Raw genomic sequence first — 14161 nt, 5'->3', positions numbered from 1 at the left:
AGAAACAACAGTGCCCCTCCCCTAACCACAATGTGTTGGTAAACTAAGAGGCAAGTCAGTTGTCACGTTCACCGTATATGTGGGCCAGATTCTTAAACACGGTGTAACAATATAGTCTAGGAAATTAAACACAAAATGTTTTTATACAACGCACGTGCTGAACTCGCGTATTTGAAAGTACTCTTATGTTACAACGAAGAAGTTGGGGGCTTGGTGTAATAAGCTATTTGCTGGGAAAACACAATTTGGTTAAGTGGGGAAGTCGGGATTGATTCTGCATTTGATTTCACTTTGTGACATTCCACTACTAAATGGCTATCTCTTCGACTCTGCTTTTTACATCAAATGTTAACGAGTTGTCTATAATTCTTGGTGCATGAGGTTAAATCATGGGTGGAAGCTAGATAACAACTTAGCTTGTTTTGTGTTCCTGGATCCAAAAAGAGGACCTCGACTTTTGATAGAGCCAGGTATCTGGCTAGATCCTGGCTCTGGCTTTCAGTTGCTCAAACACTTCTACATTCAGTGGATCTAAAACAATGAGTATACGTTTCTTGGACATATAAGACCGAAAGATCCATCCTAAGACAGGGGTAAAAATGAAATGATTATATAGAGTGTAACACAAAGACAGTCTTTCAGGCATAAGCTGAGAGTTAGGGAGAGGAGGAATAGTGGTGACTGAAAATCAATAGTTTCAGCTTGTTCTTCCGGGAAAGGTAGTAGGAAATGCATAAAACAATGAATAAACTACTAACACTAATGGACGATGGGACCAAACGTTTAATACCTGCTAGGAAATCCATCTTAGATATGCAAACAGAGCCTGAGATTGTGAACTAACTTTAACTACGTAGTTTACCTTCCAGATACAGACTTGAATTCTCAATACCTGCTGTTTGTTCTCTAAGAGAGCAACCTCACATGTCCACAGGTCAAGCAGTACAGCAAACCGGTCCACGTTGGCATGTGCCCATGCAGAGATGTCCAGGTCACCGGAAACACTTCTGCTTGCTATGAGGTCTGTTAAAAAGACAGCAGAAAGGTTGAGGATTATGAACAAATAGTTATTGTACATATACACACCTGCTTAAGTCCATAGTCTTCTCTGAAATAATTACTCATGAAGGTGGCATAGTGCACCAGAGGGGCTTCTCCTGCAAGCTAATGGACTTGCCATGCCTTGTCATGCATGAGAACTTAGCATGCATCTTCTATTATGAAGAGCCTGTAGGTGTCCTGCAGAAGTAAACACATGGGGGTATTTTCAGTAGAAACTATGAGGCAAACTGCTGGCAAAGAATAATGGCCTTTAACAACTTTGTCTATAAAAACACAACCACTCAGCTATTACCTGTATGAAGTCACCTTAATACCAACAACAAACGCAGTCACAGTTTTTGACATGGCAATCAAATACCTGCCTAAGACAACATACAAAGGACTTATGTCCCAGACTTATGGGGATTTGGCACAGGACAGAATAGTCACCTTGCTGCTCTGCCCTGTGTCAAAGTAAAAGGGTAGGACTGCGCTGTATATATTGTGGTGCTGTTTCGGCAGCCTAGTCCCAATGCAGGCACCCCTGCACCATGGTGCAAGGGTGTCTGCGCTGCATGCAGGAGATTGTTTTTGTGCAGGAAGGGACACCTTTCTGCACAAAAACAATCATGGGAGGTTTCTTCTCTCTCTATGTGTTCTGTAGAATGCAGCACACATAGAAAGAGGAAAACACAAGGAGCTATAAAGATATCTCTCCTCATTGCGCCTCCTGAGGTGTGCATGGCCTTGTAAATCTTGGGATGCGTCAAAATCCATGGGTGTTGTGTGAGAACAACCACAGCAATGCCCACGGAACGCCTTCCTAGTGCAGAGTAAGGCAGCACAGAGATTTTGCTGCCTTGCCTTACTCCATAACCTTGAGGCCATTCAAAGCCACACAAGTGCTGAAAGGTTTGTACTGCCATTGTTTCACTCAAAGTGACGCAAAGGTGACGCAAGCCTCTCATAAATATGCCCTCAAGTGCTTGAGCCAACATCGCAGCCTGTGTGGCTAAGGGTGTAAATCAGAAGATCATGAGAATGAAAAATTGTCTGGAAGAAAACGCTGGTGACTGGAATGGTAAAACAAATGGTAGTCTGAGGCAGTTAAATGCATACTACTGTTCCACTTGGTCATCACAAAAAGGAGCACTGAAGAAATTGCTATTAATGCATACAGGTGGAGATGAACTGACTTGCTCTATGGAACTAGGCAACCAGCAAACAATGTTTTGTAAATTTCTTACGGGCTACGTACATCTATGAACTGAATCTGCAGAACCTAAATGTCATACACTAATTAGAGGGATACTCATCTAATGATTCACTAAGAATGTGAGTTCAGTTTACGTATGCACATGAAAAAAATCACCCTGTAATGTATGGAATTTAAAACAATATAAGTAAAAGATTGATTACATATGTACTAAAAACAGTTGTACTTGGTGGTGCCAACAAGGTGCATATGTTAGATCCTATTGGTGTGAATGGAGGACAAGAGTGGAGAAAAGAAGGCCCAAATGCCCTAATTAAGTTGGCATAAGTTTCCAGTCCTAGGGAGAAGCCTCTTCTCCAGGAGACCCAGGGCCATATTTATACTTTTTGACGCAAAACTGCGCTAACGCAGTTTTGCGCCAAAAAAATTAGCGCCGGCTAACGCCATTCTGAAGCGCCATGCGGGCGCCGTATTTATTGAATGGCGTTAGCCGGCGTTAGCCGACCGGCGCTGCCTGGTGTGTGTGAAAAACACGTACACCAGGCAGCGCTGGCGTAGGGAAAAATGGCGTTTGGGCGTCCAAAAATGGGGCAAGTCAGGCTGAGGCAAAAAAAAACGTCTTAACCCGATTTGCGCCATTGTTTTTGGGCGCCCAGACGCCATTAACATGACTCCTGTCTTAGCAAAGACAGGAGTCATGCCCCCTTGCCCAATGGCCATGCCCAGGGGACTTATGTCCCCTGGGAATGGTCATTGGGCATAGTGGCATGTAGGGGGGCACAAATCAGGCCCCCCTATGCCACAAAAAAAATATATATATATATACTTACCACAACTTACCTTTTCTTCCCTGGGGTGGGTCCCTCCATCCTTGGGTGTCCTCCTGGGGTGGGCAAGGGTGGCAGGGGGTGTCCCTGGGGGCTTGGGAGGGCACCTCTGGGCTCATTCTGAGCCCACAGGTCCCTTAACGCCTGCCCTGACCCAGGCGCTAAAATCCGGCGCAAATGCGGGTTTTTTAGTCCCGCCCACTCCCGGGCGTCATTTTTGCCCGGGAGTATAAATCCGACGCAATAGCATCGGAGTCATTTTTCAAGACGGGAACGCCTACCTTGCATATCATTAACGCAAGGAAGGTGTTCACGCAAAAAAATGACGCTAACTCCATGAACTTTGGCGCTAGACGCGTCTAACGCCAAAGTATAAATATGGAGTTAGTTTTGCGTCGAATTTGCGTCGAAAAAAAGACGCAAATTCGGCGCAAACGGAGTATAAATATGCCCCCCAATGTGAAGAATAGACATATAAGTGAACTAGAAACAGGACCAACCACAAGAGTGTTTCGCATCAGCATGCCCACAATGGCTTGCTTAGCATTCCCAGATGCGCAGCAACCAGATACCCAAATAGAAACAAAAGAAATACTCATCATTATGGGCAAAGGTCTCACGCAGAGAGACAGTATCCAGAAAACATCCATTACTAAATAAACATGACAAGAGATAATGAATACCTTGGTGACACAGAATGAGTTGGTATTGAACCGCTGCACGATTGATTCATTAATGGGAGGATTCACATCTACCATTATGGGTATTTTTTTATATCTCAGTGTTTATTGTTTAGCATTATAGTCACAAAAAGGAAATAATTGAAAAAGACTGACAAAAAAAATGAAAAAGAATATGTGAAAAATTGCTATTACCCTGACAAACAAACAATGATGTTTTGTGGAACTGTGTGCCCTCAGGTCTCACTTAGAGCTGTGAATATCAGTTTATGTGCATAATAAATCAAAATTTACTTTTTTAAGCTGTCGTACATTGAGCAATTAATAAAGAAAATTGAAAATTTACACTCACAGGTTTACTACTTGGCATGGGTCCAAAATTATGACTTTTTGGAACATACAGAATTGTGCTGGAAAGCTGCAACAGTTGCAAATTCCCAGGGACACTCCTGGAATAAAAACTATTTTGTTTTATCACTTGTGAGAGTGCACTTAAAAACAAACGTCTGACCAAACTATAACTGCACAGTGGTTCCTGTCACAGTGTATATATATTTGTAAGGGACTGGTTTGTTGGTTGACTGGGGTGTGAGTCCTAATCAAGAAGCAACAACAGTCCTTGTCAGGGTGAGGCACAAGCCAACCCTACATTAACCTGTATTCAAGTCTCTGGTAAGCCTGGTACAGAGCAGCCAGGCTTAATTTAGAGGCAATGTGTACAGTATTTGTGCAACACTTCAAACAGTAATAAAGTGAAAACACCACTCAAAAAGGATCCCACATCAAGTTAGAAATAGAGCGTCCTTTAATAAATAAAACAAGACCAAAACAACAACAATCCAAACAGTAGAACTGGAGATATGCAGTTTTAAAGATTGTAGAGAAAACTGTGCCAAAAAGCACAAAGAACCAACAGTGGATATTGTTGTGCCAGACAGGGCGAAAGTCACAGATTCAGACCAACCACGATGAAGCACGGGTTGGATACAGCTGTGATGTGAAGATCCGCAGCGAAGAAGCACTGTGCAGCCAAAGCACTTCATTGGTTCTGAGAAGCGTTGAGGCTGTAATGGACTGTGTCTTCGTCAAGGATCCAATTGACAGGCTTGCAATGCAAAGTGTGGCATCAAGGATGTCGGGCTCAGTCATGAATTGCATTGGTTCTGAGGAGCTTTGAGACTGTGATGTGGAGTCCGGTGACATCGATGCTGCTGTGGATGAGGGAAGCAAGGGCCTGTGCTGGGGATGTGTTGTGCACAGAGGGTTCTGATGAGGTTACAAAGGCAATGCAGATCTTTGTGATGGGTCCAATCCACACAGCAGGGGCAATGCATCGGTTCAGCCCGCGCAGTAGACTAGATGCATCGGTTCCGTAGGATCTACACAGGCTGGAAAAGCACATTGAACCCACTTCCAAGAGTCCAGGACTGGGGTGGCACGGCTTGGCAGGGTAAACTCAGAGATGGCAGAGTCCAGGTGCAGATGCAAGATTGTTGGAGGCCTGTTGTGTCCTGAGGCTTCAGATCAGAAAGCCAGCCAACTAGTCCTTAGAGTCGCTCTTGGTTATGGGTTCAAGAGATCCCGGTCCTGTCCTTCTCACCCAAGCAAAAGGCCAGCAGATCAGCACAGCAGGGCAGCAGTCCTTCAGAGCAGCAGTCCAGCAGAGTGGCAGTCCTTTCAGCAGAACAGCAGTCCTTTCTGTCAAATTATCCGTGGGTCAAGAAGTGTACTGAAGAGTTGGTGTCTGAAGACCAGTATTTATACCCAGTTGTGCCCTTGAATTGGGGAAAAGCTTCTAGAGGCATGCCTTTGAAATGGACAAGTGCCCTGCCCTGCCCTCCTTGACCTGGCTCCAGACTAACTACAAGGGGAGTGCAAACCTTTGTGTGGAGGCAATACACATCCTATTCAAGTGTTAGTGGAGCATGGCCCAGCTGCTCCCTCCCATCCTGCCAATGATGGCCCATCCAGTCACATCTAAGTTATCTACTGTATGTGGCTGTCTTGGAGGAATACACAAAGCCCAACTGCCAGTTACACCCAGTTATGTGACCCAGAGACAGGCTACATGCACCAAATGGCTAGAGTAGGAAAATGCTAATTTTTTTAAACTGGCATTTTCAAACTTGAAATTTTAAATCCAACTTCACTGTAAGTTAGGATTTTTCATTACAATTCTACAGACACCGAACCTGAACTGCCTAGCTGCTCCTATTTGGAAATTACAGCTTATCAAATGTTACAAGGTCATTACAATTCAAGCAAACATGAACTGGTCACCTGTTCCCATTTGGAATTTACACTTACAAAATGTAATCAGGCACCTCCAATGTTATCCTATAGGTGGGTAGGCCATGCAGTATTTAAAAACGTATTTAAGAGTTTTTCTCTACCAGGACATGTAAAAATTAAAAGTACATGTCCTACTTTTTAAATACGCTACGACCTGCCCTCTAGGCTATCCAGGGTGTACCCTAGGGGTGACATATGTATTAAAAAGGAAGGTTTAGGCCTGGCAAGAGCTTTCTTCAGCCAGATTGAAATGGCAGTTTAACACTTCATACCCACAGGCTGCAATCACAGGTCTGAGACGTGTTTAAAGTGCTTCTAAACTGGGTGGCACAATCAGTGCTGCAGGCCCACTAGTAGCATTTAATTTACAGGACTTGACCACAGGTAGTGCCACTTTACTAGGGACTTACAAGTAAATTAAATATACCAACTTGGTATAACCCAATCTAACATGTTTTAAGGAGAAAGCACAAGCACTTTAACACTGGTTAGCAGTAGTAAAGTGTGCAGAGTCCTAAAGCCAGAAAAAGGGAAGTCAGCAAAAACAGGAGGTCCAGGATGCCAGGTCTAACAATATTTATATATATAATCTTCACACTAATGTCCATGTTTAAATAGTCTTTAAAATCTCACTCATCATGTGTTTAGCAATAACGATGGAATTACACCTCACACCCTTGAAACACATAGCCTAAAATATAGACACTCTTCATTGCATTTATGAACTAGATTACAGCTCAACTGAAAAGGGTCAAAAGAGTATTGCAGTGGCCGAATCAAACCTGGCATACTCTCTCTTTTTTCCTATCACCCCCTTACCCCTCTACACTTTTGACCACAGGCAGGATTCCAACATTTTTGATTGGGCTGAATATAATTCTTTGTCTCAGTTTCACAAGACTAGACTGAGTCTATCCATAGAATGATCAATGTTTGTTGTGAAGCTGAGATTGGGCCTGTATGCCAAGGAACATCATTCCAATAGATTTTCAGTGACCAGAATGACACCAGGTAAGGCATGATAAAACCAGGAGTGCCCGGTAGAGTACTGAAGGTAGAGCAGTTGTCATGGAAATAAGAGAATTCAGACAAACTTCTTTTGCTACAGCAGCAGAGTCTATTTTGTTACCTGATAGTAGGTTGCTCCATTACATTGAGATGAGAGACCCGAGATAGTGTCAGGCAGCCTAAGCCATTGTTATTGAGCAAGGCCGATTGTCTGTATCCACACCTGATTGAACCACAAACATGTAAGAATACAACCTTGTTCCAGTCTGCACTCTATTGAGTAAAAGTCAAGAGACAAGGGACATTTACTGGTACAGATTAGATTGTTCTTCAATGCTGATTTTATTAATGTGAAAATACCAAGTCTGAACGAATGCAGACCAGTTTTAAAAAGAAGGCTACATACATTGAAAAACATCTGCTTTTATATATTACATTGGGACACAAAGGCCCTCCTTATGAGTTCTTGTGCCGGCCGCCAAACTCGTCCGACCAGAAGACCGCCAGTGTGGTCATGACCCCGACAGCCCTATTATGCGTTCACCGCCGGTCCTGCGGTAAACAGGGCCTTTATATTGACGCCGGCTCCTAATGGAGCTGGCAGCAATATGGCGGGGCAGCTGGTGCAGCAGCACTCGTCACGCATTCCACTGCCCGTAATTCAGGCAGTGGAATGCGTGACGGGGCTGTGCATGGGAACCCCCGAGTCATCCATTCCGCCAGCCTTTGCCTGGTGGTGTAAACCGCCATGAAAAGGCTGGCGGAAGGGGACTCATAATCCCCAGGGTGGTGCTGCATGCAGCACCACCCTGGAGGATTACAAACGCCGAGACCGCCAGGCTGCTGGCTGGGGGCAGTCTGGCGGTGGCGGCGTTTTGACCATGGCAGCTCCGCCATGTTCCTAATATGGTGGGTGGACAGCCACGACCATGGCGGCCCGCCCGCCACTGTGTGTCTGGCGGTCCCAGGATCAGCAGACTCATAATGAGGGCCATAGTGTTCGAATGTTAGTCTGATTTATATATTTGAGTATGTTCGGTCATTCAGAGACCTAAAAATGGGTGGGGTGGTTTAACTGCTTATTCATTGAGTGTTGGTTTCACAAAGCATCATTCCACAGTTATATGTGCCTTACATCAGGAAGTTTAGGAACTGAATAAACCTGCTAGTACTTTCAAATTTAAAATATAGCAGTTCAGCAGAGAAGTACTGTAACTGTCTCCTTAAAGGCATGGCAGTTTTCAAGACAAGTGCTGGTAATGTCCCTTTGAAAGTGTTTTCATCCCTGCGGAGAAGTGTTGATAAAGTTACACCAAAAATATAGCAGCCCTGTTGTTAGAAATCCATTTAAAGGTATAGCAACTCTGTTGAGAAGTGCTGGTGTGTAGCAACTCTGCAGATAAATATGAGTGTGGTGTACCCATTAACAGCACATCAGCCCTCTTAAGAAGAATTGGTACTGTAACATTAAAAATTATAGCAACCTTGGTGAGCTGTGTCAGGGTTGATGGAGAGGAGGCATGATGGGTTCCTATACGACATTTCCCTCAGCCAGGCTCTTGGTTTCCTGTCCACGTGACCTATTTGCAATCTACAGCATGGACATTACCCTACTTTCTGAGCATAGTATAAGTTGACAGTATGTTTTTTTGCCATTTCTGGAACTGGTGTGGAGTTATTTTTAGGTTTAGTCTACCATACAGTGTAGGTTGCAAAAGATGTAATGTGGTCTTGCGTGCTTCAACAAAAAAAGTGCCCTCCACAAAGCTGTGATCATTTTGTTTATTTACGCAGCTTCCTGAGGGTGAACTTTCAGGAGCACACACATGCCATAGTAATGCTATTAAAGTGTCTTAGCTAACTAAATAATTGTTGGTATCTTTCTCTGGCAGCAGCACAGATAAGAGGTGGGCAGCCTTTAATGTACATGAATTTATAGGCCTGGCTTGACAGTGCATCCATAAACCAGAACTCTTGGATTGCCAATGTTGCTTTCTTTTTCTTTAGGCGTTCTATGAGAGAGCATTTGTTTACCAACTGTCTTCCTGGTGTGCGTTTCTCTCCCTTCATGTTTCTCCTTCTCGCCCATGTGCTTCTCTTCCTCAATGGCATTCATGTTGTTCTCTCTTGGCCGTGTGCTTCTTCCCCTGTGCTCTATGTTGCTCTTTTTTTACCTGTGTTTCTCCCTTTGTCCTGTGTTCTCTCCTTCCTGTTGCTTCTCCCACGTTGCTTCTCCAACCAGCTGCTGTGTTGCTTCACCCTCATCCCCTCCCCAAACGTTTTCTGCAACCTGCGCATCCGTTTAAATTTTTCTTTTAAAAAAAGGCACTGTTATGCGACTTAAAAAAAAAAAAAAACTTACAGAGCCATCTTGCATGGGTAAATAAAAATAAAAATGACTGCCCTTTTATAGGTATGCACATGTGCCGTGGCAAAATGAGGCAGCAGCTTCATCGCTGTGTCTTTTTTCAACCATGCAGCGATGCTGTAAAGCCAACAGGTCTCATAGGTAAGACCTATTAGTTTTGGCAATGCTTGTTTATATTATGCTATTCCAAATGTCAGTCACACAGCTGACCCTTCTGCTCCCTTCAGCACAGCTGAGAGTCAGGCTTTATGATGCTCTGTTCAAACACACATTTTGGGATTAGAGCACTCCTTGCCGCTTGTTAGGCCTGACTAGGGCTGCTGGACCCAATTGCGCCTGAGAACAACCAGAAGAACAAGCATTTGCAATGCAATGCAATGGGTCTCGCATTTCTCAGAGTTGGAGCTATTAACAGTTGTAAACTCCCAACCGGACTTTTCTTCCCTCATTAAATGGAAAAAAAACGAGCGTGATCGCGCTGCTAAACAAGCGAGATTGTGCTGCGAAAAAAAGAGAAAAAGTAGTCCACAAACCAGACGGAAAACAGCGAGCCTCGTATGTTTTCAGTACTTGGTCGCTACGCTCGAGGAGGGCTAACCACCGGAAAAGGCATGACGTAAGCATGCCTTTCACTAATGAAAGCAAGGAGATTTTAAAAGGCAAGCCCACGAGCCAATGAAAGACACTGAGGTGACATGGGTGGGGCTCAGAGCCCTTTTCTAACTACTACAGCGTCTCGCAAGTGATACGCATGCGCAAGCGCATGCTACGCAGGCTCGACCCTAAAAATTAACGATTTCTTCCACAGGCTTCTAGAAAAGCAGACCTTCAGAAAGGAGATTTGTTTTAAGGAAACTCCATTTGTCCTGTTGAAAAATAAGACATGATTCTATCAAACACAGATTACGAGTAAAATACAGAACGTAGCCTTCGAGAGAGTATTTCTACATTATGCTTTCAGCATGAAGGAAGGAAAAATATTTAATCGATTTGCCCAGTTAACACGAGGGGCCTAGATAGTTTTGGTGTGTGCACCGAGAGGCGTTTAAAAACAAACATGCATGACAAAGGTTTTATTTCATGCAACCCTTACTTTTATCCTTTTCAATGAACTGGCTGGCCACAAGCAGCAGCTGCTTCTCAAGCGCCTTGAAATCCCGCAAGGCAACGTCATACACGATGTAGGCCCCTCGTGGATCCTGAGAGTGTAAGCAGCCATCTTTAAGGGTGTAGAAGTCATCATGGTTCTCAATTTCGGAGAGCTCCATGAACTGAGCACTGTGCACCTGCAAATGATATGTTATGCACACAACGTCAGAATACAAAATGTTGAGTAATGAGTTTAGCGAAGATCGTGGCCCTCATGAGGATGATCTTACCTTCCAAGATGGAAAGAACCCTCATTCAACAAGTTTAGACTTTTCTGTTTACTGTACAGGAACATATGCACTCACACGAACAAAGCTAGGACTCTTTTCCCCAAAGAAAATACATGGCCAACCCTGAGGTAAATAAACACATTTGTAAAAAGTACATTTATAGTTTCTTGTGGGTACATCAGGTTTGGACATATTTATGTAAACGTAAACTACACAGCTTCAAGATTACGAATAATTACACATTTGAAACACTAGTTGTGCATGTTCGTGTGTGAAGAACTCAGGGCTTTGCACACACCGAACACCTACTGGATGAATACTGAAGAGGATTGGAAAGTTTGAAAATCAATTCAGTTTTTATTGATTTCGGGTCGATAAACCCTTGTATTGTCGAATGGAGCTCTAACTCAATTTTTCATATCCTGGCAGTCTCAAAGGACTAGTTCAGGAACAACCCCATTCGAATAATGACTACGCTAGCATTATCAACATACAACCATAGACAGGGTATCTTTCAAAGCACCCAATTTAAAGCATTGAATAGGTATTTAAACTACATTCGCATGTAAATTGTATAAAATGTACATCATCAAAAAGAGACTAACGTTACAGTTTAGCAGCAGGAAAATGATTGGTGTTATGTTGTAAAGTGAGCACTACAATTAGGTGAAGCGTGAGGGTTAAGGCTACGTTTAGGGTGAGCGTTAGGGTGTAGGATGGAGGGTGCACAGTTAGAATAAAAGCTGTTTAGGGCCATATGTGCATACAATTTTTGCTGTCGAAAACGGGCAATCGGGCAGTGTCCGACTCCAAATATGCTTTTACATATAAACAAAACATAAACTGTGATTCCGTAGCACGTTACCGAATTGCAACATGTGTTGCGATTCGGTATTTGGAAGGGGCGTCAAATACCGAATCTGAAAGGGATGTATGAATGTTTTGCAATCGAAGTACGGGACATATGTACGTACTTTAGGAATTGTGATTTCCTAATCACGATTCCAAGAGAATCACAATTAGGAAATTGCAATTTCCAATGTAAAAACTCTACTGAGTTCCATTTGCGATTCCCATTGGGTCGTAAATAAACGAACCATACTAATGTGCATGAGGTAGGTCACAATTTGCGACCAATTGGGAATCACACAAAACACAGGGTTTGTTGGCCTGCTGGGGACACCAGACCACCATGTCTGTGTTTGCTTTTAAATAAAACAACTTTTTATATTTTTTAAATCCAGCCCATTTTTATTAAAGGAAAACGGGCTGCATTTCAAAAAGAAAAAGAAAACATTTTAGTTTCATTTTTTAAGAGTAGGCAGTGGTCTGTGGGACCACTTTATGCCCTTAAAAAATGTTTCTGCATGCATTCACAAAGGGAAAAGGGTCCCGTTTGTGAATGGGTTACCACCAACTTTCTCCTGGCGGTAAACTGTGAATGTTTTGCAACTGCATTTTGGTCGCAAAACATTGATATTTTACGGACTCCTTGAAGGAGCTGGTAACCCATTCGCAAATGGGAAGAGGTCCTCAGAAGGCTCCTTCTCCTTTGAGAATGGGAAACAAATACGGACCAGACCACTGCCTATTCTTAAAAAATGAAACTTTAAAGTTTAACTTCCTGGTTTTTAAATGCATCCCGTTTTCCTTTAATAAAAACGGGCTATATTAAAAACAGAAAAAAGATTGCTTTATTTAAGAGAGATGACAGACATGGTGGTCTGTTGACCCCAGCAAGCCACCATTCCTGTGTTGGCTATCATCCCTAATGGGTCGCAAATTGTGACCTACCTCATTAATTCATGAGGTAGGTTGATTTGCAACCCATTAGGAATCACTATTGAAAACGTTTTCATTTTCTTATATACGAATTGCATTTTCCTAAATGCGATTCCGTAAGAATCGAAATTAGGAAACCACAATTCCTGAATTTTGTACATGTGGCCTTTAGTTGGAATTATGTTCAGTACTCTTTATGTAATTTTTCCCTTTGGCTTAAATTAGGTGGAGTGCTTTTGAACTCACGGACAAACACATTTTATGCAACCATTGTCCACTTTTGAATCACCAGCAACAGTTCTGTAGTACTTGAAGTCAAGCTTCAGACAGGGTCCGATTGTGATATGGGTGGCAATGGGAAATCCTCTGAAGTGTTAACCTCTTAAGTGCGGGCGTCGGCCACTGGCCGACGCCCACACACCCTCCCTGGTGCGGGTCACGACCAGTGGCCGACACCAGGAAGGGCATTAATAAATCCTCGGGTGCGTCGCACCCGAGGATTTATTTATTTATTTTTTACTCCCCCCGGGAGACACGGAAGCTACCGTGTCTCCCCCCGCCCCCCACCCCCCACCCGCCCCTTTGTGACATCAGCGCGCCGCGAGGCGCGCTGACGTTGCAAAGGTGTTTTCCCCATGAAAGCAGGAAGCAGCCTTGCGGCCGCTTCCTGCTTTCATGGGGAAAACGGCCTTTTACACGTTCGGGAAGGCCTCGTAAGAAAGGGGAGTGTCTCCCCTTTCTTACGAGGCCTTCTGAAACGGTTTCCTGGCCCCCGATCGCAGCACAGCTGCGATAGGGGGCCAGGAAACCCCACTAGACACCAGGGATTTCACTTTTGGGGGGCGGCCCCCCCCGGAAAACGGGCCGCCTCCGGCATAATTTTCTTCCAAAAAAAAAAGGTAGGTGCCCCCTGGGGGGCGCGATTGCGCCCCCCCCCCCCCCCAGGGGAATTAAAAAAAAAAAAAAAAATGAAATGACAGGGGGTCGCCTCTGGGCGCAATTTCTTTTTTAGATGTTGTAGGGTTTCCCTGGGGGCCATTTTGGCCCCCAAGGAAACCATACAACTAAAAATAAATATATGTATATATCTATATATATATATCTATGTAGATAGATATATCTAGGTACATGGATATATCTATAGATATATCTATGTAGATATATATATATATATATTTATATATATATATATATATATATATATATAGGTAGATCTGTATCAAAGAGATTTATAAAGCGCGCTACTCACCTGTGAGGGTCTCAAGGCGCTGGGGGGGGGGGGGACGGAGGGAGGGAAAGGGGCTAGGAGGTTCACTGTTCAAAAAGCCAGGTTTTGAGGCCCTTCCTGAAAAGAAGTAGGTTTTGGGTCTTGCGAATGTGGGTTGTGAGTGCGTTCCATGTTTTGGGTGCAATGTAGGAGAAGGATCTGCCCCCGGTGGTGGTGTGTTTGATGCGGGGGACAGAGGCGAGAGAGAGGTCAGCTGAACGGACGTTTCGTGTGGGGGTGTGGAAGGTGACTCTCGTTGAGGTAGGCAGGGCCTGTGTTGTGGAGTGATTTGTGTGCGAGG

General features: G+C 43.9%; 1 protein-coding gene across 1 annotated transcript in view; it reads right to left on the bottom strand.

Moving 5' to 3' along the window:
• Positions 1 to 14161, bottom strand: part of LOC138297105 (uncharacterized) — a 648847-nt gene that overhangs the window by 494724 nt on the left and 139962 nt on the right. The window contains exons 16-17 of the mRNA XM_069236605.1: positions 10526 to 10718; positions 893 to 1023 (exon numbers count right to left, since the gene is read on the bottom strand). Coding sequence (XP_069092706.1) covers positions 893 to 1023; positions 10526 to 10718 — 324 coding nt within the window. The remainder of the gene's footprint in view (positions 1 to 892; positions 1024 to 10525; positions 10719 to 14161) is intronic.

Source organism: Pleurodeles waltl, chromosome 5 (assembly GCF_031143425.1).
Source record: "Pleurodeles waltl isolate 20211129_DDA chromosome 5, aPleWal1.hap1.20221129, whole genome shotgun sequence".
Lineage (NCBI taxonomy): Eukaryota > Metazoa > Chordata > Amphibia > Caudata > Salamandridae > Pleurodeles > Pleurodeles waltl.
Note: the sequence above shows the minus strand (reverse complement) of the source record. Positions and strands in the feature narration are given on the sequence as shown.